The sequence below is a fragment of the Meleagris gallopavo genome, chromosome 7 (assembly GCF_905368555.1).
Source record: "Meleagris gallopavo chromosome 7, MGAL_WU_HG_1.1, whole genome shotgun sequence".
Taxonomy (NCBI): Eukaryota; Metazoa; Chordata; class Aves; order Galliformes; family Phasianidae; genus Meleagris; species Meleagris gallopavo.
Genome location: NC_139410.1, coordinates 21,828,235 through 21,852,755, shown reverse-complemented (window position 1 = coordinate 21,852,755; position 24,521 = coordinate 21,828,235). Strand labels below are relative to the sequence as shown.

Here is a 24,521-nt window from a genome sequence, read left to right as displayed (position 1 = left end):
ATAGCTGAGCCTTGTTATGCCTCAGTGCCATTTGTTACCTCTCTGCTCCTTGCTGGCTGTGGATGGCACCTGCACCAGCACACACTTGGCTGGCCAATAGGTGCTGCAGGCTCCCCTGCCAGCAGAAGCCCTCACACACACGTGCTCCCTGCACAGCCATCCTGGTCCCTGCCCACAGCCGGAAACATGGCAAGCAGTCTGGCAGATGTTGCTGGGATTAGCTCCCACACACAGCTCGCACACTGCCCCAAGGTACTGGGGTCCCCGGAGGGCTGCCAGGTTATGCTGGTCCCTGTGTGTGCTCCAGATATTCTGCAGTGCTCTGAGTGCAGAATGGGTCTTGGGGTGAGCGCACAGTAGAGATAGACCCCAATAGTGAGGGTGCACCTGGTACTGGGAATGGACCTCAGTAGCAGGGGTGCACCCGGCTGTGCCCATTGTCACCCTGCAGCCTTGCTGGGTCTCCATGCTGCTGCAGGAGCAGTGGCCTCACCTGCCTGCTCCCTGCTGTTCCCATGGGGAATAATCCCACCTGAAGGTCAGAGAGGCTCCGCCAGCTGCTCGCCTCCTGCCTGTGGATTACAGCCTGGGTGTGAGCAGGTGGCAAGTACTGCATCTCCGCACCAGCTCTGCCCTATGTGAACATGACAGTGGCCAGCACGTGAGCTTCAAAAGAGTGACAGGTCTCTCCCAGCCTCAGGGGTACCCCAGACCTATCCCACCCTGCCTGCATGGGGATGCCAGGCAGTGGGGCAGGAGAACTGGTGGTCCTCAGGTCCAGAGCCCGACCTGAAGCAGAGCCCACTGGTATCAGCCTCCTGCCCACTGCCCCATATGTCCCCAGCCTGGAAATCTCAGGGCTCCCCATAGCTACATGTCCTGGAGGAAAGTACTGGTTCCCTTAGTGCCCACCTCCTACATTAATCCAATCTCAGGGACACAACAGCCTCAGCCTCCTTAGCCCAACCCTCGTGCCATCTGGTTGGGTACCCGCAGCAGTGCCAGTTCAGGGGCATGGTGACCTTCATGGATCAGGGAGCCCCCGCTCAGTCCCAGTGTCTCCTCCAGACATGGCAGAACCACACAGCCCCAGTGGCTCTGTACAAAGAAGCAGGTCCTTGGGCTTGTCCCCCTTTGTCTCACTGGCATGCAGAGGGCAGCAGCAACCTGGTGCCTGCCCTGGGATGGCACAAAGCATCCGGGCTGGACAGGACACGTAGTGTGCTGGCAGCACCCCACGGGGAGACAGCAGCACTGCACACCCACACCTGCACCCTGGCACTTGAAGCAGTGAGCGTGGCAGGGGAATCACCAGGTCCACAGCTTCAGGTCAGCAAGCATGCATACACACACACTGAGATGTGCATATGCTCATACATATGCAAATGAACATGAATACATATATGCACACACACCTGAATGCAAACACACCTGTATGCAAATGCACGCTGGGGTACACATTGCTCCCCAGCGCTCCCCTGCACCCTGCTCTCCCCATGCAAATTGGCCCTGTGCAGAACTGCACCATGCAAATCCCCAACACAGGGCCTCAAGAGCCCAACGTGATTGCAAATGGGGCTGTGAGTGGACTCTTGTGCTTTGTCCCCTGCCAGCCTGATTCACCACTGCTGGCTTGGACACGGAGCTGAGCACAGAGCACAAGCAGCTTGAGCTGCTTTATTCACCCAGAACCAAGGTAACAGCTCAGAGGCCAGATCCCTGTTCTGTGAGGCTCAGGGAGCAGCTCACCCCAGGGCTCATCTGGGTGCTGCTCCTGTTGATTCTGCAGGTGTCCCCTTTTCCCACTGGGACATGTGCACAAGATCTGCCTCTAGCTCTTGCTGGGACAGAACCAAAGGCCTTTTGTAGCACCTGAGCCACCTGCAGAGTACAAGGAGGGTCTCATAGGCTCAAATAGCTCCAGGCTGTGCTATGGGAGCACGTGTCCTTATGGTACATGGAGACATCGGGGTGAACATCTCCAGTGCATGCAGTGCCCCACTGTGCCAGATAGCATCTGCACCAGAGGACGTGTGCGGCGGCTGGAGCATGCGGGCAGCAGGGTCTGGCTTTGCTCAGCACCATTAATCATACTTTGTTTGATCCCAGGTTGGGTGGCTGCAAGGGGCTGTGCACACCGGGTTGTGTGTAGTCTTTCTTGTTTTTTGCACTTGGCTATGTTTGGCAGCAGCAGACAGAACACAGGGCTGCAGGGCTGTGCCGGCCAGGTTCTGTGCAGTGTCACACACTGTGTGCGGCTGTCCCCAGGCCAGGGTTGGCACTTGGCTCCAGAGTGGCCAGGAGCAGTGTAGGGGACTTGGCTCCAGGGAGGCTTTTTTCTCTGTGCTTTTGGTTCTTCCCCACGCCACACGCTGAAAACTTTCCATGCTCATTCAGGAAGCCCAGTATGTGCCTTTGCTCCATCCAGTGCAGGGATGTAGCTGACCTGCGCTACATCCCTGGGTGCTGAGCCCATATGCACGGGGATGGGGGAAGCAGCAGGAATCATGGCATCTCTGAGCACTCAATTGCTCCCGTTCTCTCTGGAGCTGCACAGGTACAGCTCTGAGGCCTGTTTTTGCCCTTTTCCTGGGCTCCCACACTGTCTCATCTCCCATCTCTCCAGAACTCTGTACTGTCTGAATGAGACAAGGAGCAGCCCTGGGCTCTGCGCTGGCCTGGAGGAGAAATCCCAGTTTCCCCCCAAGACCCCAATGTGACACATGGCCAGAGGGACTGCAGCAGCAATACCATGTGCAGATGCATAGGCAGGGAAAAGATGCAATCCCCCAGTCCTCTGCCCTGCTCCTGTCTTTCCCCATTTCCAGCAGTGGCTTTGCTCAGTGCCAGCAGACCGCTGAGACCTACCTGCAGCTGCATGCGACTGCTGCAGGGCAGCCAGCCCTGTGCCTGTGTGCCACAGTGCCACAGACACACATACTGCGTGTCCTGCATGTCACCGCCTGCAGTGCTGAGTGCCATCAGTGCCATGTGTCCTGCACATGTGCATGGTCTCATGCACGTGTGCAACTTGCACCTTCCGTGCACTGATGGCTTTGTGCAAGCTCCATTCATGACTTGAACGCTGGGCATGAGTGCAAGCGAGGACCGTGTGTCGTGTGCACATCGTCCCATGTGCGCTCATCATGCTACGCATGCTGCAAACCAGCCCGTGTATCCTGCACAGATATTGCCTGCCAGGAGTGCACTTTCGGTGGGCTGCAGGTGCCCGTGTTGCAGACAGGCTGGACCTGCCTAACGCGAGCCGAACGAACAAAACGTTCAGGTCAGGTCTTGCACGTGGGGCTCGACGCCAGGCAAGTGCAGAGTCGCTCTGGGCTGGGAGGTTCTGTGCTGCAGGCTGCAGAGTGCCTCTTCCCCATCCTTCCTTCCCGGCCAAGTCCCTCTAGGCTGGGAGCTGGTGTCCTCATTGCAGCCACTGCTCGGGGGTAAAGTCCAAGAGGTGGATGGATGCTTGACACCTGCTGCCTGGGAAAGCCAAACAGAGCGGGGCAGGTTAAGCTGGCACCGTAGGGTGAGGAGAGACAGTGGAAAAACAGAAAGAAAGAAAAAAGGAAGGAAGGAAGGAAGTAAAGGGAGGAGGGGAAGGGGTCAGAAAGGAATAGAAAATACAGGTGGGAGAGATGAGTTAAGGGACAGCCAGGAGAGTGCCCCCGAGCCCATCTCCTCCCCTTGGGGGGGTTCCTCTGGGCTTGACCCCTGCTGTCTCCAACAGGACCCCACGCCCAGCACCTGCTCCCGCCAGGCAGGCAGCACCCGGCCCAGTGCTGGGCTGCAGCTCCTCACCTGGCTCCGGTGACACGCTGGCAGCTCGCAGGTGAGTGGCTTCTCCTTCTCCTGCTGGCTCACAAGCAGAAAATGAGGGTGACGCCGGCAGGATGGGGCTTTTATAGCCCTGATAAAAATAGCGCTGCTGGCTGTCGGTCGGGGGGCCGGAGAGATGGGGTTGAGCAGAGACAGGCGAGAGGGCTGGGCTGGCCGTGGCGAGCCTTCTCCCAGCACACCTGTCACGGCTCTGTGTTTGCTCAGAGCAAATATTGACCCAGGGAAGGCAGGCTGGGCAAGGGAGGCGATTAGCCCACCTCGATTAGAGGCAGAGCAGGTCTCTATGCAAACTCTCCAGGGCTGCCTTTGTTAATGGGAGCCTGATGGGCTGATAGGAGCCAGGAGCCTGGGTGCTGGGGCGGGCGGTGGGGAGGAGGAGGTGTGGGGGGGGGAGAGGAGGAGACATTCATTAACCTGCACTGGAACAACACCAGCTGTCACTTTTCCACCCACCTGCCCTGCTCACTTTGCAGCCAGGGCTGAGGGGACTGCAGGCTGGCAGAGAAGGGGGGGCAGGGGAAGGTGTGGGGGTACTCTGCCCTGGGATGGGGCAATATACAATTCGTGTACAGGAGGCAGAGCTCAGCAGCAACACCTCTGCTCTCTCTCTCTGGCAGCCAGCCCTCAAGGTGCAGCGCTGGGAACAGGATGTGTTTCATTCCCTCCCTGTGCACATGCTTTACCCTGGGGTCACTCCATTCCAGAGCTGCACTAGCTTCCTGCATCCATCCAGCCTGCAAGGCATCCCCAGTGGGGAACCCTCACCAACTTCCCCATACAGAGCCCACAGGAGCAGTGTAGGTGTGCTCTCTGGCCTCAGCAGCCTCTGTTGATCTCACCCTGAGCCAGCAGGAGCCAGGATAGCTCTGGGTTTCTCTGGCACTCGCAGCTCCCTGGATAACAGAGCATGAAGTGCAACTGTGGTGAAAGGAGAAGCTCCATTGTGCGGGTGCACTGGGCTGTTTGTTTGTGCAGATGGGGCCATTTGTGGGTGCTGCTTTAACCCCCACAACAGACACCCATAGATACCCTATCTCCTGGCAGTATGTTAGAAACCACCGCTGTCGCCCTTTCTGTAGCAAAGTTTACTTGCAGGTTGCAGTAAATGGATTCTCACATGTAAGTGGATAGCAGCAGATCCCTATCAGCCGCTGCCATCCAGCTCTTCATCCTTGTCCCTGGCAGCGAGATTTGAAAGGAGGACTCCATCCATCCCTCCTGCCTGGGGCTCTGATCCCACAGGCTGCCAGACCAGCCCTCTGCCCAGCCCTCTGCCTGGCCCAGCCTGGCACAGGCAGGAGCTGGAGGAATTCCAGAGCACTGGCATTGGTGGCCCTCACCCCTTTTCCAGTAGTTTTGCCAGAAAAGGAAATGCAGAACCATCACTGCCCTGGGTATGATGCTAAGAGGCAAGGCAATGCTCCCTCTCCTCCTGACACCGTATGGAGCTTGCTTGCTTTTCCTGTCTTGGTGTGGGAAAGGCAGCGAGCAGGGCTCCCACCAGAGTCAGAGTGACTGGCTTACATGGCAGCTTCTCTCTTGTCCCACAGGAGCCACCTTCGGTGTCCTGACCTGACCCCTCTGTGGACTAAAAAGTCCCCAGTGACTGAGGGGACAGAGCTGAGCCAGCAAAGCCTGGTATCTCAAACACGTGAAAGCAGAGGTGAAGGGTTCCTACCGTGCTTTGCCATGTGCTGTGGGAATCATAGTATCATTAGAGTTGGAAAAGACCTCCATGATTCTTAAGCCCTCCTGTCAACCTGTCACCACCGTGCCCACTTTTCTCTCTGGCTGCGCAGACTGCTCACGACAGGAGCTGCCCAGGTTCCTAATACTCAATGTTAGGGGCAGGGGACACAGGCGACTGTTCTCCAGCACTGTCCCTGTCTGGATGTGGGGTCACACGAGGTGGGATTCAGGCAAATGGGATAACCGTGCCTTGCAGGCATCATAGCAGGGAAGACCAAGAGCAGCTTTGTTCCCCTCCCTTTATCTCCCAGACAAAGGCACGATTCAGCAGGTGTTAAATGTTTTAATGGGATTCAGGATGGCTTCTGTCGCCCACTTGCCCCAAGGCTATTCCACCCTTCCCAGGCTGAACAGCCAAGAAGAAAAGAGCTGTTGTGTGCTGCACAAACTGCCTACCCACGGAGCACTCCCGATAACCGGGGAGCCCATGGATTGCCAAACTTTCCCTCTGACCACATCCTTACAGTCCTCTTGGGAGCCAGCCCCACCATCCCAGCCACGGGGAACACACACCCACTGCAAAGGGAAGACACATTTCTCTTGCAGATGTGTAGACAGCTCCCAGATCTCATCATCACGCAGCGGGCCCAGGGACGTATGCAGTCACCTACCCTATCCCCATTGCTCCGGGCAGCACCGGGGCTCTGCAGGCAGCTGGATCCCATCTGCTTTAGGAGGATGGGGAGATTGCTGCTCACGCCGCCCATTTGGGAAGCCAGCGTGGGACCTGTATTAAGAAGATCCTAGTGAGGGGCTTGTACCTGGCAGATCCTCCACAAACGGACCGAACAGCTGCTGCTACCTTATCGGGGTGCAGCGACGTGGCACCCAGCCCCTGCTCGGCACCGGCCCGGAAAATAGAGAAGCTGCCGTGGAAGATCTGGCACCCAGCGTGCTGGGGAGGGAGGAGGAGGTGTGCTCTCTGAGCTGGCAGCACAGTATCTCCGACAGCGGGAAGAACAGCTTGGCCCTGGGGCTCAGTACGCGTTACGCACGCAGGGCTCCTGCAGCGAGCAGAGCTCTGGAAGAGCTGCAGCACCCCCGGGCACAGCCGGCATCTGCCTTCTGCCAAGCAGGGCTGAAGCACCCCGCAGTGCGTGGCTTTCCTGAGGGCTGCGAGGGAAGGAAGAGCGGCTCCAGTCCTGCGCCGGCACCGGAGCTTTCTGAGAACTAACAGTGCCACCTCCCGGCTGTGACAATGCGACATGTGGAAGGGACAGTCACAGCCATACGGGAAGCCAAAGCTGAGCGGCACCCTGTTCCCCCAGTGAGAACCTCGTAGATTTATAAGGAGAGAGCTCCTCCAGGGCACTACTACATCCGGACGCGCTGATTACATCCTATTGCACACCAATGTCTGTGCCTGCAGAGCTGAGCTCCTTTTATTGGGCTGCTGGGTGGACCGGAACGCTGCAGCCCTTCACTGTCTGCAGGAGCTGTAATGCAGCCATCAGAGTTGCTGGAAGATTCAAAGCAGAGCTGGGGACACGGTCAGGATGTACAGCCTTGGAGGCAGGCAACGTGCTGGCATCGAGTCCAGGGGTGGGAGGGTTGGAGCGGCTCTGGACATCACAGGGATGGGATGAAGAGTGGAGATGCGATGTGCTTGCAGAGCTCAAGCAACATGCTGTGCCACAGCTATGCTCTTGAAGGTTAGGGTGCTGGACTGGCGATTCTGAAAGAGAAGAGATTGCCTTTGGGCTAAGGAGAGTGCAGTCTGTTACCACCCCCCCCCCAGGCAACCATCCATCCCTGGGAGATCACAGGGAATATCCCACCTCCATCTGCACAAGAATTTTGCAGCTCTGGAGATGACATCTCCGTTCAGTAACCTTCCCTTGGTCTCAAATCCCTGTAGTCATCCCCAGGACTGGACAAACTCTCATTCTTTGCCCTCAGCCTCACGTCTGCCTGTTCAACTGTGGCCATTCCCTCCATCTAACTGGATCCCACACCATCTCAGACCAGGAGAGCTTGGCCTGCTTTCTGCTCCTTGAGCTGTTTGAGCATGCTGCCAAGGAAGATCTGGGCTCACGGAAGGCTTGAGATAGAACAAAATGCAGAGGCTTTGGGATTGGATTCCACCTTCCACACAGGCAGCCTTGGCACTGAGACCTCAGCCTGGCTAAACTAGAATATGGGTTGTGCCTCAGTTTGACACATTAAGGACAGGTCCTTTACCTCCGGGAGGGGCTGGGAGCAATGACCCTGGGCCGGGCTGTCAGCACCACCTCCCCACAGCTGGCTTCCACCAGGATGTTCTGCAGTGTGTTTTCCAGCATCATCTCCACCAGACTCCTGAAGGCTGGCTGCCTGGGGGTTATCAGACAGTCGATAAGGAAGGATGCTTGTTGCAGCTCCCCCCAACACACAACAGGCACAGCAGCAGAGCACACTGTTTTATACATGCTGAGGCCAACAAACAGCTGCTTTGTGTGTGCAGCTCTTCCTCACCCCTTCATCATTGCCTTCTGCTCCCTCAGCCACTCATGACGAAAAACCTCACTCGGTCCCTCCCAGGAGCCCGGAAAATCATTGCTGGGAGAGGATTCTTGGCTCATTTCTTTTCCCTCTCCATTCTCCTTGGTGAAAAGATCTGGGGAAGCAGAGAGCCTGGAGGGGATGGTGGAGCACTGTCCTCTATGTTGGGTCTTTGCCGTTTCTTCACACTGAAACTGGGAGAAATATGGGATGGGCTCCTGCAGGCATTTCCTCACTGCATCATGGAACTGGGTGTTCTCCAAAAGGCCCCTGGGGGGAGGAAAAGAATGACTCCACAAAATCAGGTATCCGAGTGACTCCGAGGATCATTGTAAGCCAGAACAAGCCAGGGAGAACCTGGAATATAGGGGCTGCAAAGTGGGTGAGGATGAAGGGGCACACACCTGATGACACCTATCAGCATGTCCATCACTATCTGCAGCTCCTCTTTGGAAGCAGTAGCTAGGGACAGCCATTTGGGGTCCATCTCCATCCTTTCTCTGTCCACACTCCCATCCACAAACGGCAGCTGGTGGATGCTGGGGCTGAGAACCAGGGAGATGTTCCATCAGTGCCACGCTACCTAAGTGAGCTCCTGCAGACCTGCAGCCTCCTGGCTGAACAGCAGCACTGCAGGAAGCAGGGAGCTGCAGAGGTGCCTGGAGAGGCACTCTCCCAGAGGAGCAGTATGCTCTGACACTATCTCCCAATGGGCCACTTCTCGTCCCAGTCCCTTACCAGGGCAAGAAGTATTTGGGGAACTCCGAGGCAAAGTTGCTGAAGAAGTCCTCAGTAGAGTGGAACCTTGCTGTCACATCAAGGTGTAAAAGGATGGGCCTGGGAGGCTCTGGCTTGACCCACACATGGCTGGTTTTTTTGTCTGACAGCAGCCTCCTCTGCAAGTGCCCCGCAGGCAGGTTGGCCACAGGGTGGTTCTTAATGGGGGGCAGTGTCTGTCAGAGAGCAAGAAATGCAGATCCTTACTGCTCCTCCAGCCATGACACTGGGTTAAGTGGAACCGCTTTCACGTCTCCCCAGCCATCCTTATGCTTGTTCCAGAGGATGCCCTGACCTTATGGCCTTGCTGCCCCGATGTGACAGCAGTTCAGGTGCTGCCTGCCCTGTCCACATGCAGCTTTTCTGCTTATTCAAAACCTTCCAAATCTATTCAAAAAGTGTTGCTGCAGTCATGGGTGCATACAGGGTTCCAAGTTCACTTCCCATTCCCCTCAGCTGGAAAGTTACAATCCACGGGGCACAGCCAGACAGTCTGATTCTCCTGGCTCTTCCAAACAGTTTGTGTCCCAAAGCCTTGGAGCTACAAATCCTGGTGTGCTCTCTGCCTGGGCTCCCACACTGTGAGAGCCTCTGTTCTAACACAATCAGTTTGATTCTGCAGCCGCTGAGATGGGCCTGACTTACCTTGAATTTCCAGACTACTGCTGAGGGCTCACGGAGCTTTTCTGTCTCAGCAGAATCTGATGATTTCTAAAAAAGAAAAAAGAAGAAGGAGGGAAAGAGAGAGAGTGTATGGAAAGATAAGGAGCTGAACGAGACTTCAGGATTCTCTTTTACCTTGCCCCAGCTGAAAGCCAATGACCCAGTCCTTCCATTCTGCACTGGCCACATTCTTCATGGTAGTTACATGCTTTATGCCACTGTTTACCCATGTTTATAAATTCAACTACCAATTTCCAGAGCTGCAGGTTTTGCTTTTTTTTCTTAAAGCTGCTCATAAACCTCCAAATTTCGATGGTTATTAGCAAATACAGAGTTTGCAGTGTGTTTAGAAAAGCAATTTTCAAGCTCCTCCCTTTGCAGCACTTACTCCAGCAGATGGCCTGGGCTTCTTCTCAGCCCTGAGGTCCTGCTCCGTGATGGTGAACTCCACTGCCTGCCGTTCTTTTTCCCTTTCCCACTCTTGCAGGCTCCTCTCGTACTGAACCAGGGACTCCTGGATGTACACCTACAGAGCACACCATGATTGGGGAGCAGGGAAATGAGCTGCAAATGACAGAGCCTGAATGTGGGGACTGTTGGGCTAGCTCAGGTGACAGGAGCAGACGGGCTCCTGGTTCTCACCTCACACACCAGGTCCGTGCTGTAGAAGGACACTTTCCCTGAAGGCTGCAGAGTGATGAAACAGGGGGTGCTCCCTCCGGGCTGCACAACTCCCTGCTCTGGGGCAACCTGCAATATCTGTGGGGAAAATAAAAAAAGCCACAGAGGATTTGTTTCTTTGTCCTGAGCCCTTGCTGTGTGCCCTCTCCCTGCAGGAAATTAAGATTTGTGGGGTTCCTCATGCTATTCTAGGTAGGGTAGAGTAGAGAAGGATAAAGAAGGGTAGAGAAAGGTAGAGAAGCGTAGTGGAGGAAGAAGAAAGGACTCACCTCACTGTCTTTCACACTGCCTGTCCTCCAAGTGAACACAACTGCCTTGTTCTCTGAGATATTATTGAGAAAGACCAGTCGGCTGGCTCTGGTGCAGCTTGGGATATTCCCAATGCAAATCCTGTGGTGTGACAAGGAGGCAGCCTGCAGGAAGCAGGGTGAAACAGCCCTATTGCAGTGGGATTGAGGAAGCAAGGAGCAGGACATTCTGCTGGCGTTGGGGAAGAAGGGGATCTTTCACACATTTTTGGTCTGACCGTATTGCTCATATCAGCTCCTGGACTTACCTGCCCAGTCACAGTTAGTTTGGTGGAACCCAGAAGGACTGAAGGGGACAAAACTTCTCTGAAAGTGGCACTCTCTTCTGTGGCTTTTGGATCATAGCCTTCTCCCTGGAAGGTGATCAAAGCTGAATCACCCCCCACGATGTGGATGGGAACATCAACCTGCCTTGGAAAAATAAGAGCATGAAGTCCATAGCTGTGATCAGTAGAGATATGCAAAAAGGCAGTGCTTTGGCTAACAGACTACAATTGGTTTATGTAAATCACATAGAAATTCACAGAGAAATCCAGGTTCTTTTGCTTTCTTTTCAGTAGTGCACACTGCAGGGATGAAATATTTCAGCTTCAGTCTCTTTTGTGGGAGTTATTGGAAGCCAGCAGTGAACCACAAATCTGACCAGATATTGTTTATATCCCTTGGGTACTGTTAGATCCTTGAAAAAATATATATTGTGATGCCTCTGGCTGTGGAAGAAATGTGCTCTTTGGGATGGAGAGGCTTATGAGACTATCTATCTGCTCTCAGATTCTGCTTCTTGGAGGGATGGAGCTCAGTTCAGCTGTAGCATTGCACGGACCAAAAATCAATACAAAATCTAAAGAATGTGAGGCATAGGACAGCAGAAAGGATCCTTGGCAGTTATGAGGAAGGCCTTACCAAGTATGTTCTGGCTTCCAGTGGTGAGAAGATCCACTCAATATGTCCTGTAGTGCCAGGGGCAATTTCCCCTCTAGGAGTCAAGCAGATAAATACAGGATGCTGATAATTGTCCTTCTGCACCGTCATGATGCTGTCCAGCTGAACCTCAAACATCACTGTCGTGGAGCTCCCATTGTAAAGTTCATAAATCTAATGTGAATCACAGAGTGGAATGCTCATGAAAACCCTGCACAAGTTAAACCAGTTAACACTTCCCCAGAGGACTCTGATAAGAATTAGTAATTAATTAGTCAGCCCATCTCCTAAGAATGAGGGTCTTCATAACATCAGGAGTTATCATGGAGGCTCTAATAGGTTCTGTGCTGAAGATTTATCACTGCACATGTATGCTGATGACTACAATGCCTCTCCAAGTGGTGCCCTGTGAATTTAGTCTAGGAAAAAATTAATACTAGTTAGCTAAAGGAATCACTGTAAAGCGGATTACTTGAAATGCAAGAACACTCTTACTAAAGTGATTTTAATTCAATTCAGTCTTGCTCATTTCCCAAACAAATTAGGCAGAACAGAATCAAAGCTCCATTTTTTTTTCTTCTTTTTTTTTTTTTTCTCTGAATAAGTATTTAAGGAAGTTTAATTAATTTACTAAGAAACTAATTAGGATTTCTTTCCAAAGTGCCTGGAGCAGCTAAGCAAGTCATCACTCAGATCCAACATAAAAGAACAGGGGAAGAGTCCAACATACTCTATAAGCTTTCTGGTTGGAGCCAATGCCAAATTTTGTAGAACCGGAGGTGAGGAGAGATGCCTTCCCACGATCATCTCAGCACCCAGTTCCAGGTAACTGCTGCTGGGTTTGGCCCCAGAATGCTCACCTGTACGGGGGGGTGGGATGTCCCAATGGCAATGGGCATGAAGAGATGCTTGGAGGAAGCAAAATTAACGTACCGCTGCTCCCTCTCCACCGTCACACCTCTGAAGTTCAGCTATGGCAGAAAGAAATGCAGTCACTGTCTCACAAAGCTTTGGCCCCATCAGCAATGACAACACAAATACTTTGCAAGCTGAGGGCAATCCATTCACAGCCTGACATTGGTAACACCAGGACAGTGAGCAAAGGCAAGGAGCTGAAGAGATTTCTCAACTGTTGGCTTTTCTCTGGAAGGCTTGCAGGTTGTATCACATATGGCATTTCTTTTTCTTATGTCAGGCGCCAATAGGGAACCCAAAGGTTTCCGAAGTTCCCAGCTGAATTTCAGGTGACTAACAGAATCCTGTTAGTAAAGTGGCCACCACATCGTGCAAAGCAGATGGAGTTACAGATTGGTTCATGGAAAGGAAGAGACATGGGGTTCTGCATATTGAGAAAGCTGTGGCTAGGCTCACATGAGTCATGGTGCAAGGTTTCCAGCAGAATCACCTCAAAGCACCCTCAAGCTGTCTGCTGCCTGGAGATGGGCTGAGATGGAATCACAGAGCTTATAATGTCTCTGCATGGACAAAGGGAGCTAAGTCACTGCAATTTGCCATTAGCCTAAAGCACAGCTACTTTCCAAGTGCATGCACAGAAGATAAGGAAGACATTAGAGATGATAGGTGGAAGCCTTGGATGGACATCCGAGGGAGATGCTGTATCAGGAGCTTAAACAAGAGCAGAGAATGCTGATTCTTCCAGAAGAGCCCCTTCCAGTTCAGTTCCATAAGCAAGGTAAGTAAGGAGAGAGGACTAGAAATACAAAGCTAACAAAAACCCGCATGGGATTTCATTATTTCATCTTTTCAAAGCAACTACATGAGCGTTCATCCTCTCAGGGCCCTCAACAAGCCAGATACCATGCAAGTAAAGGGAGAACATGAGCTGATGTTTCCAAACTGCAAAGGAGAAATGGATCAGAAACCCTCTTGCACTTTGGGAGCGAAGCACCCATTTATATTACTTGAAGACTGGATAACATCACTACTCTGAGGCCAAGCAGCCTGAAATTTGACAAAGGACCAGGCAATATGCTAGCCTGAAGGTCTCCACCTCTGCATCACTGCTATATCAGATTTCCAAAACCTAACTTCTGGGGTGACATAACAGCATTTGCTTCCCTTAAGGTTAGCATATTTTCTGCAAGATTCTCTTGAGTTCCAGGTGAGAATCAGCACAGCAGCGGCAAGGGCGATTTCAGTGGGTGTATGGGAACTGTTGATCACGGCCTGAACCTCTGACTGACCACCTGAAGCAAGCAATGAGTCAGCCGTGGGAGCACAGGTGAAGGCAATTCAGCTATGCTACCAGAAGGGGTGGAGCCTGGCTAGGCTCTCCTAGATCCCATTTAAGTGCTGACTGCCACTAAGGAAGGATCTCTTTTTAGAGATTGGTCCTTGTGGAGCTTATTGTGAGCCTACAATGTTGATGAGCATTTTTTGTTTATTATCTTTCCACTGCAATAATCCTACTTAGACTAACCTCTGTACACTTATTGATTGTACAAGTGGATTATGGTGATTTCTGCCCTGGGGGTGGTGGCTCTACACTCTTTATCCGTGGAAGGAAGGAGAGCACTCTGCGTTCAGCCCCTCAGCTGCCCTCTCTGCGGAAGGAAGAGCATCTCCCACTCCTGTGTTCTGATATTGGCACTTTGGTACTGGCACTGTGCATCTTTTGGTTATTGCAGTCACCTATGCTGTTCCAGGTCTCTGCTGCTGTCACAGAATTAGAGAATCACTTGAGGGAACCTCAAAGGCCATCTGGTCCGCCACCCTGCAATGAACAGGGACACCCACAGCTCCATCAGGGGCTCAGAGTTCCTCCAGCCTAACCTTGAGTGTCTCCAGGGACTGGGCTCCCACCGCCGCTCTAGGCAGCCTGTGCCAGTGCCTCACCACCCTTACTGTAAACAACTTCCTTCTATCCAACCTAAAGGCACCTGGTCCCCCCAAAGCACAATGGCACAGTGGCCAGCTGGTGAAATGCTCATCGCCACTCTCTGTGCCAGGCAGGCAGAGCACAGGGAGCCCGTCCAAGGGCTTTGAGGGAAGGTACAGTTAAGCCACTGTTTGAACAGCTTGGTCAAAGGGTTGGATTTTCAGCTGACAATAGTCCTGAAAGAAAAGAAAAATAAAAGAGATGTGTGAACACAATGGTCTCACAGGAAACTTCAGAGGCAGACAGGAAGGCTCAGATGGGCACGAGCTGTGCCTGGCAGAGCACAAGGTGACTCTGACCCTAACTGACAGTCTGAGACAGGGGGAGAGAGGAAAAACTCATTCCAAGCCTGAGGAAATGCCATGGGATAACACACAGCAGATCAGCTCTGGGATGCTTTAGCGAGTGGCAAAGCAGGAGGAATGAGTAGGAGGCTCTCAGCTGTTGGCAAGGAGGAAGAAGTGGGAGGAATAAGGCTGGGACTGCAGCAGGAACAGCCAACCAGGAGTGCAGGGAATGCCTGCTGGGCTGGGGTTTGTCACGATGCTGGCTTTATGTCTCTACTTTGGCTGGTGCAGACTGCAGGAGAAGGCCCCAGGCTTCTGGCCCACGCAGCTCCTGGAGGAATGCCCTGTAATCCAGCTCCTACCTGATGCTGTTCTGCAAACACACACAACAGACACCTGCTGCCTTACCAGAATCTCATGGCCGTAGGAAGCCTTCAGCAACACAGGCAGGTGATCGGTGCCAATGAAATCGTGTCTAGCAGTGCAAGAGGAGGAGGAAAAAAAAATTAGAAACCAACCTTGAGCCCAGGGTGGTAGAATCAGGGTCACACAGTACATTAGAGACAACTCATTTCACTGCTAAAGAATCATTGTTGCATAAAGGCCTCTGAGAGAGGGAGGGGGACGGTTGTGCTAGGGTGGGAACAAGCGGTGCAGTGTTGGTTTTAATCATACGCCAGTGGAGGGACCTGAGATTCTAGGCCGTATGAAGCACCAGCCCTTCTCAGATCAGGGCTGTTATAGAAGGAAAGCTGGCCAACTGCCTGCACACCTCCCACAGGCACAGAAGGCTCTAGCTGTTGGCGAAGACAAGAATATCACTGTGTAGTCATCGATGCAGAAAGTACAGGCTCAGGGACTTTGCACATGCGCAACGTCTGCTGGACAAGAGGCATGTGAAGGGAAAGGATGTGGCATGTGCATGGGGACTGCTGAATCACAGCCTGAACCTCTGATTGATCACCTGAGGCGAGCAGTGAGTCAGCCACAGGAGCACAGGTGAAGGCAATTCTCCTGTGCTGTTGGAAGGAGTGGAGCCTGGCTCCACCTCTCCTAGACCTATTTAAGAGCTGACCACCAGCGGAGAAGGATCTCTTCTGGAGATCTGCTCCACTGGAGTTTCTCACGTGAGCCCAGGTTATGGGTGAGTGTCTCTATCGTTTCTGTTTCCTGCTTTGGTGTAATAACATCATTGCCAAGCTCTCTGTTATACCTTAACATCTGTATATTCATTAATTATACACTGCTATACCATAATGTCAGTATACTCATTAATTGTATAGTATGGAAGAAGGAGGGCATTCTGCCAGCAGGTGCTGTCCTGGCATACAGGATGATGCCATCACCTGTGTGAGAGCTGGACTGCTTCCTCTTGTCCTGGAAGAAGCTTCCCTGACTTAGGGGAAATGCTGAAGAGCTGATTATCCTGAATTCTCATCTGATGCAGCTCCTGCGGGCTGAGATCTGCGTTCTCTGCCCAGTGCTCCATGTCCATCTTCTGGTCAGAAGGAAAGAGGAAGGCCCTAGGGACCCAGTGAGCTGGTCAGTGACAGGGACAGGCTGCTTGCCCAGGTCAGTGTGTTTAGTCCAGCCAGGCTTCCCCACCCAGACCCACTAACAGGCCTCATTCACAGCCTCACAACACAAACTACATCACTCCATTCATTCTCTAATACCTCATGGGCCCCTGTGAGCATTCCCATCTCCCTGTGCAGACACCCAAGAGAAGGATGAGCTCCATCCAGCACTGCTTACCACTCCACAGGTACCACACCGTTGTTCACCAGCAGGAGCATCACAAGGGCAGGCTCTGAGCCTATGGGGGCAGCTCCAAAGTTGAAATCCAGCAGGAGAGGTGTGTATATGGGGGGGATCAAGCATGTGCTGATCAGCAGGGAGAAAGAAAAGGTTAAATTGAGACAGAAGGGTTGGAACTAGATGGTTTAAGGTTCCTTCCATCACAAGTCATTCTATGATTCTACACTATCTATCTTCCTTATAATTCTTCTTTGATCCTTCAGCTCTTTTTGGAGAAAGAATACTGGGTGTAAGGAATGCCTTTGGATTTTCTCTGATCTTTTACGCATGGGATACATGGAGGATCTGTGAGTACTGCTTGGCTTACCCCTCACCTCACCTGTGCCTGGTGGGAACACTGCAGGTGAGCTCACTGGGAGCCGGGTCTCGCTGCAGGTATTCATTCAGTGTGTCCAGGGAAAGAAGCCTCCAGAGAAGCAGCCTGCTGATGCCGCTAGCACTCCCTGCTGAGCAGGCATCAGCGATGCGGAACATTGGGTGGGCGCCTGTTGCTTCTATGCAGCAGAGGAGTTGCTGCTCTGCTTTTGTACTTGCAAGATCTGGAACTTGGGAGACAAAAGTAAAGCGAAAGGGAAAGAGTATGCAGGAGAAGATGAACTGTTCAGCAGAGGGATTTCTGCTGTCAGGACAGTTACAGTCCTGCACAGTTTACTCTGTTCTGGCACAGACTGCTTGGCTGGGAGGGAACACCTTCTCCCCCTTCTCACAGACACCCATTTCTCACCTGCGGGGGTGCAGATTGCATAGCTGATGGACCAGGTGTAGTGCAGCTGCCGGGCTGGCCTGACTGTTACTCGCACAACAGCTTTTGACCTTGCAGGGATTGTCCCTCTGGAGTGTTCCAGTTCCAAAGCTGTAGGAGAAAGGAGGTGGCATGAGCTCTGGGCATATAGCTTAAAGCACACAAGTATCTTATCTTGTACGTAGCTTATGAGAATGGTTGCAAGTTAGCCAGCAAGCAGCTCAACCTCTGAGCATGTTCCAGCACCGTTTTGCAGAAAAGTGGGGAAGGACAAAGCCCGATCCCAGGCTAATTTCCCCCAATACCTATCGGATCACTGCAGACTTCCTTGGGGTCACAAAGCCCGGTGATCAGCTGTTCCACAGTGAGGATGTACTCCAGAGAACAGATCCCATCATTCAGAAGTACCATGCTGCAGTCTTTCAGGTTGCCAACCAGAACATTTCCAAGGTCCAGGTGTTCCTTTTGTGCCTGAAATGCAAATCCATCATGCAAAGGTCACCATTACAGGTAGAGGATAGCAGTGGATGTAGCCACTGCTTTGGATCTTGGACACTATGTTGGACCATGTGCAGAACAAATGGAGGAGAGCAGGCAATGGGAGGAGAGAGCTGGGAGTGCCAGAGGAGCCAAAGACCCGCATCTCACCACAGCCCCCACTACAGGCCCCATTTCCTTACCCTGATGGTGCCCAGTGCCCCCTCTCCAACAATCCTTAAGTTATAATGGATGCTTTGGGGTGATACAGGTGCTGGGCTTTCCCAACCCACAAACACTGCAGCTCGCAGGAGATACTTTGTCACGTTGTCAGGGGTAAAAGTCCATGCTTGAGCCTGAAACCACAAAGGGAAGGATAACATTGATGGGAGCTCCAGAGCTGTACTGTAGAGATTACAATGCTATTTTGATAGAACCTGAGCTTACCATGGCTTCGTAGGGCTGGAGGAGCCCTGCTGCTGGTCTGACAGACAGGAGCTTGCTGTCAGAGTGGTGGATCTTCCACGTGAAGGCCATGGGTAGCCTTGTGCAGTTCTTTATGGTATATCTTTGTGTTGAGGAGGTCCCTATGCAAATAGGCTTGAAGTATAGATTCCCACCACCTTCTAAGAGCAAGAGAAGGGACTCTGCACAACTCCGGAGCATGATCTCCTGTGGTGTTCAAGGAAAAACAATAGATGTTAGCCAGAAGTCTGCCTTACCTTTGGATGGACCTTGAAAAGGGTTGCTTCTTCCAAGAAGAACAAATGGGCTGAAGGAGGATGGGAAGGACCCTGGACTGAGCTTTGAGCATCATATAATGCTTTCCAAGAGACAGAGACACAAGGAAACAAGAGATATAGAATATCTGGCATAGTGAGCATCTTCCATCAGCAGTGTGGATGGAGAACTGAGAAGAAGATGAGTACAGTGGAAGAAATCATCCTCAGAAACTTATCCTTCCCTCTGCTTACCTTGGTGTACCCTGGATAGGAGTTCAGCTGCAAGGACAGGGTGTGCTGCTGTGATACAGTGTTAACTGGGCGAGTGGAGAGAAAGAAAATCTGGTGGTCTCCTGGCATGATATGTCCCGAGTGGGGCTTGACCAAAACAGAGGGACAAGCAGCTTGGTTCATGCTGAAGGTTATCATTGAGGTGCCTGTGTTTGAGAGCAGAGCACTGCAGTAGGTGTCTGTGTCAGAAGCCACAGGAGGAAAAGTCTGGAGGAAACAAACAAGATGGATTGTTTGACCTTACAGGATCACTGCTTTATTGTGATACAAATGCAGCAGGGAGAAGCAGGAAAACTTCCACTCCGCCTTGCAAGCCTCTTACAAAAGTGTGTACTCTGCTCTCCATTTGTCTAAGTGCATATGGAGTGCCTAAGGCACCTGAGAGGGGACTAAGCACCCTTGTCAGTGCCTACACCCACTTAAACAAGGCAAGAAGGAGATTCCAAGAGCGTTCCACTCAGAGCTGACGAGATGCTGCATGCAACCTGTCGCATTGAAGTTTGGGAGAGTAACACAGGACAAAAGGCTTCCAATTCTTTCCCAAACCAAGAGTCTCCCCATCATCATAAATCACCTAAGACATGCCTCAGGATGTTGCAATGGGGGCGAAGCAAAAGTTCACAAGTAAACACTGAGCATCTCTGCAAAATTCCAATTACTTTAAGTTCACACACCTTGGGGACATCTAAGAGGTACTGTGGGATGAAGTGCTCCCGTTTTGCTTCATACGTGTGCGCCCTCAGCTTGATGGTCAGGCACCAGGGTGGGCAGATGGTGGCATCCTCCTCAATGTTGCTGTATTGTCTCAGAACCTACAGGCACGGAGGAGACAGAGCTGAGTGCATGAGGGAGGGGAGCATAGCAAGGTGCCTCCTGGCCATTGCTACCAACCTTGTAGAAGGCAAAACCTTCCAGCTCTGCGGCGTAAAGGCTGTTGAGCTGGGTGGGCTGGAAAAGGACACGGAAGGCTGAAGACTTCAAAGGTGGGATGTCACAGCTTCCGGGGGTCACTTGGAAAGCACTGCCATGGCTTGGAGTCCAGGCAACGGTGATCTTTCCTTTGGTGTGGTTGGTGACACAGAGAGGAAGCGGTTCTGCCTTGTGGAGTGGCACGCAGCACCCAAAATCATGCTCCCTGGGGCTGACACTAACGTGAGGCGGAAACAAGGCCAGGTCGCTGCTTATGCCATCACAGAAATATTCACTCATGGAGCTGGCTTCAGTGTATTCCTTGGGGGGCTTGCCCAGAGGGATCTACAGGATGGGAGCATCTCAGTGTGTGCAGGATAAATGTTGCACCTTGGACTTCAGGGAGAGCAGCTCATACCTCAGGAAGGAGCATAAGGGCCCTCTTCTCATCCATCTGCAACTTCCCATCCTTCAGCATCACACTCAGGATATCAGGGGGATAGAAGGTCAGCCCCCTCACTGTGTTGGTTCTGTACCAGGAGAGGTGTCTCGCCTGCAGGATGGCTGGCTTAGTGGTGTCTGAATGGCAGGTACCGAAGAAGTCCACATACAGGGGTCCCTGGGAAAACAACAGAAATTCTTGTACAAAATAAGCTGCCCTTCTATGATTACCTTGAAAGTTACCTTATAGATTATAGAGACATACCGATTTCCTACCAGCTTCGAGAGGCCAGCCCTGGTGGGTTACACTGCAAAAACCCTCTGAGCTCTCGCAGTGGTGATACCACCCGCTGCTCCCTTACCTGATGATGAACGAGGCACACCACTCTGCGGTGGTAGCTGATGGGGTGAGCAGGACAAAAGGTCACCTTCAGCACTAAGGTTGTTGTGCCCTCCAAGACCCCGCAGGGGTGATCCAAAGAGAAGACACTCCCCCTGCCATCAATATCAAACTGGTAGTATGCAGAGACATCTGAGACATTGCTGATTTTCAGTGTCTGCATTGAGCTTTCCCCAAGGTTGATCCAGTCGAAGTCTACAGAGGATTGGTGCAGGGACACCAAAGGGCCTAGAACAACAAGAATACACAACTAATCTTTTCCAGCCAGCCCACCAGTCCCAGCAAACAGCTTCACATTCACCTCCAACTATCTCACATCTCAAGGCAGTGTAAATTTAAATCAGTGCTCCAGGAAAGGCATGGATGGCAATAGAAGGTACATCTACGAGGGCTGGGACAGTCCCTAGTTCTTCCCCAAGCGCTAGCGCTTCCCCTGCAGGGCTGAGAGGAAGGCAGAAACGTGGGAAGCTTTCACCTTTACATGAGCCAACCATCTTTAGAACGGTCTGCTGGAGGCACCCAGTAGGTGTGACAGTGAAATAATCTGTGCTGTGCTCTCCTACTGTCTGTGGCTGAAACCGTATGCCCAAGGCCAGCTTCCCTTTGGCAGGGACAACAGCATGGGACACATCGCAGGAGAAGACGTGATCTCGGAGTAGAGGGTCTTTTGCTCTTTCTATCATACATGGTGCATCAACCTGCAAGCAGAGAAGAAACGGGCTCATCATGTTTTATTCACACTCCCACCTGGGCTATTTTTACAGCATTACAGGAGATTCCCAAACCACGTCCCCCAGGGACATGTGCCAACTTGTCACCCTCTTGCAAGAAGCAGTCTCCCTCTTCACATACCACAGACGTGTTGAGGATTTCTACACACTTCTCCACTCTCGCGCCCACTGGCACCGATCCGAAGCACAGCACGTCCTGTAACTTGCCAGGCTGTCCGCCTGTGTGCTGTTCCCCTGGCACATTCACTTGCAGATAGGGATATTTGGCTGTTAAAGAGGATAATACACAGCATCACCTCCAAGCACAGCACCTCCCTGTATCCCTGTGGGATGCTGCCCTGAGGTTAGGGACAATACATATTATTGAGCATTAAACACAACAACGACTAACCCTGGGCTCTAAGCTGCATGGTTCTCTTTTGCTTCTCTTCAATACCAAACCAACACGTTGCTATTACGTTGCACACCGCAGCTGCCTTGGGTTGGAAGAGCACCTTAATGGTGCACTCAGCGCCTGCGCTCAGCACGCCGTGCTCAGGAATCATGTAGAAGGGGCTGGGTGTCTCCCAGGCAAACACCGTGATGAGGTCACTAGGAAGCAAGGACGTTTGGAGAAGATGAAAGGAGCCGTTCTACCTGTGCAATCGTGCATAGGATGGGCCTTTCCCAATAGGTAGCTCAGTTAGGTTGTGAAACAAACAATGGTGAACGTCAGAACATCTAATGCATCTGGCCAAACACATCAGGGAGTTGTACGCAGTGGGAAGCCCTAGAAGGGGTCGTACATCTGACCGAACCAAGAGGGGCAGCTCAGCCACACGGCACTCACCCCACATTGCGCACAGTGAATGTCGTCTCCGCGGCGCTGTGCACGGCACAGAGAGGCAACTGGACAGCAGCTGGGAAGGACAGGCAGGGACGTGGGAGCACAGCACGCAGGGCGACAGAGAACTCACCCTCAGCCTTCTGAAAGCAGATGCTGTCTTCATAGTCCCTCTGCATGGAGAAGTGAGGGGAGACAGCAGTCAGATGGGCTCCCTCGAGCTGAGTTCTGCACTGAATTCACCCCATTGATCTCTGGGATCAAGCCAGGGACAAGTAGTTCAAATGCCTTATTTTACTGACATTGGTGAGAGGCAGTATGGGATAATTGGGAATACTTTATGCAAGGAGCCCTCTCCTAACTGCCAGCCGTAACCACAGGCAAACTGCTCCCCCAGCTGTTGGAGGCATGGAGATTGCAGGAGTGTTATGCTGTCCTATACTAGAACCTCCCAAAAGGACGGGTTCCCTCCCTGAAAGCCAAGCAGGGCAGAGAGCAGATTTGATGCTGCCACTTTACCTTTTCAGTGGGTCGGAAAATGATGGGCAGGGTTAAGGACATGCCAGGGCTCAGGGCAATTGGCTGGGGAAAAACAGTGATGAAGAACCGCGTGGAAGGACATCTGGATAACGAGATTAAAACAGGACATTTTGTCTGATGCCATACAGCTTTTGTTCTATTAGGTAGCAGAAAAGAGAATGAAGTATTAAAAGGCTCCAAAGCCCCACAGTTAGAAGTGACTTAGGATCCTGACCCCAGCAAATAGAGGCAGAACCAAGTGTCCTGAAAATCCATTCCCAGCTCTAAATACCTGCCCCTTCCTTAAACAGTATTTTACATTCCCAGGCTGCACACTGCGAGCCAAACTCTTACTAAGGGCAGAAACATTTGAGTCTCAGAGTAGGCAGGGTCACAGGGAGTGCTGGCATCCAGCAGAACTCCCTGGAGCCATGGTTTTGGGACACACCAGTGGCTGGCTGGCATACATCCATGATTCAAATCTCACTAGACTGGAAATGCCTCACAGACAGAAGTATCAGCAAAACCGAATTTTAAAAAGGCATTTCATTTTAAATACTCCTGCTGGGAACAAGGGCTGTGCATCTGAATTAGTGGGTTTCTGCCCTGCTGCGCCAGCGTGCACACAGCCTGCAGTGCATAGCCCAAGGGAAGAGGGGCAGATGGATAGGAGAGTGGGTGCTGAAGTGATGGATGGAGCAGAGGAATGAAGATGCAGTGAGAGGGTGAGGAGGAAAAGGAGAAGGAATCTTCCCACACACCTGTAGCTCAGCTTCTGGGTTTTCTCATGAACGTTTTTCAGAACCAGATGTTTGATCACCTCTTTTCCAAGCTCCCAGCCACGCCATTGGAGTGTTTCTGCCACTTCAATGCCCCAGAATATGCCTTTCTTCTTTGCCTTTCTTGAGGATGGCTTAGGAATTTGCAACAGGAACATCAGCAGTTTGTGAAAGGGGGAGAAGTCACCCCCACAGCTATTGCCTCACTTTAAATGCTTGTGGCCCTGGCAAGGCATGTCGAGCCACTCCATGGCAGGGTCCCAGGAGTCCCCAAAGCTCTGTGGGGTCCTCTTGGATGTCAGAAACTACAGAAGCAGCGGTTAAAGAGACGGTAGCTGTCTCCCTTCCTCTGCCCTTCTGGTAAATCCACCCATGGCAGCGGTACCCTTGGTTCCAGCACTCACCTTCCTGACACAGCCACAGCACCGCCTCTGAAGAGGGTCTGGGTTGGGGGGTTCCCTCTGCACCTGAGCCATCATCTGAGGAATGAGAGGAGAGCGTCCTCGCACGCACCACTCCTCTGCCAGGCTTCTTGCTCCCAGCACCCGAGAGCCCCCAGGACCCAACCACCCCTCCTCGGGGATCCCTGGCACTCCCCATTTCCCAGCAGGGCTGCTCTCAGCTTGGAAAGCAGGCTTTTATACTGCTCCTATAGCCCTGTCTAGGGCTCTGCAGCAGGGCCCCACTCCCTACAGCACGGGAGCACAGCTCTGCTCCCTCTGCCCGAGCCCACCTCGCTTCCCAGTTCCGGCTCAGCGCCACGTAGCATCATTCTCGTTGCCATGGCAACCGGACGCGGCGGCGGCGTCTCCCGTAGCAACGACGGCGGCCGCCCCGGATCAAATTACGCGTGTCTGCGGCCGCCAGGGGGCAGCAGTGGGACAAGGAGAGGGTACGGAGTGCAGGGGGGTCGGGTGGGTGAGGGGGGTCGGATGGGAGGGGTGCAGGGGACATGTAGGGAGTCCGGGTAGGGGTGTATGGGGGCAGATATAGGGGCTCAGGGCGCAGATGGGATGGCATGGGTGCAGGTGGCAGATAGGGGATGCAGAGAAGCCAAGTAGGGGGATGCAGATAGGAGGATGCAGGGAGCATATCTGGGAGCCCATGTGGTTTAGGGGGCATACACAGAAATGCAAAGTGTACAGGGGCAAATAAGGAAGTGCAGATGTGGGGGTCGAGGTGATGCGGAGGGGAGATGGAGGCCAGGAGATAGGACAGGAAGATGGATATGGAGGGGGTCACAATGAATATTGTGAC

The 24,521-nt window shown here is 52.6% G+C and overlaps 1 protein-coding gene across 14 annotated transcripts; it reads right to left on the bottom strand.

Annotated features, from left to right (window-relative positions):
• Positions 1-5,858: 5,858 nt before the first annotated feature.
• Positions 5,859-24,073, bottom strand: CFAP65 (cilia and flagella associated protein 65). 14 transcript variants are annotated; one of them, XR_014884349.1, is made up of 34 exons: positions 23,669-24,036; positions 23,472-23,569; positions 23,247-23,398; positions 22,486-22,588; positions 21,973-22,139; positions 21,535-21,734; positions 21,265-21,410; positions 20,888-21,110; positions 20,375-20,640; positions 19,990-20,190; positions 19,554-19,916; positions 19,337-19,474; positions 18,624-18,869; positions 18,097-18,321; positions 17,853-18,005; positions 17,478-17,643; positions 17,155-17,283; positions 16,750-16,975; positions 16,368-16,496; positions 15,959-16,135; positions 15,021-15,087; positions 12,287-12,397; positions 11,409-11,600; positions 10,754-10,912; positions 10,467-10,610; positions 10,159-10,275; positions 9,905-10,042; positions 9,499-9,564; positions 8,815-9,029; positions 8,481-8,706; positions 8,050-8,270; positions 7,777-7,904; positions 7,374-7,636; positions 5,859-7,296 (listed from the first exon to the last, which is right to left on the bottom strand). XR_014884349.1 is itself a non-coding variant. In XM_010713629.4 (33 exons), exons 1-33 carry the CDS (start codon positions 24,046-24,048, stop codon positions 7,249-7,251), a joined length of 5,337 nt encoding a protein of 1,778 aa, XP_010711931.2. In that variant the 5' UTR covers positions 24,049-24,073; the 3' UTR covers positions 5,859-7,248. The 14 variants fall into 14 exon arrangements, 9 of the variants coding, with proteins under 9 accessions (XP_010711931.2, XP_085084159.1, XP_019472668.1 ...); XR_014884347.1 differs by having other exon boundaries at positions 7,777-7,908; positions 23,669-24,035; XR_014884348.1 differs by lacking the exon at positions 7,374-7,636 and having other exon boundaries at positions 5,859-7,270; positions 23,669-24,035.
• Between the last annotated feature and the right edge of the window lie 448 nt (positions 24,074-24,521).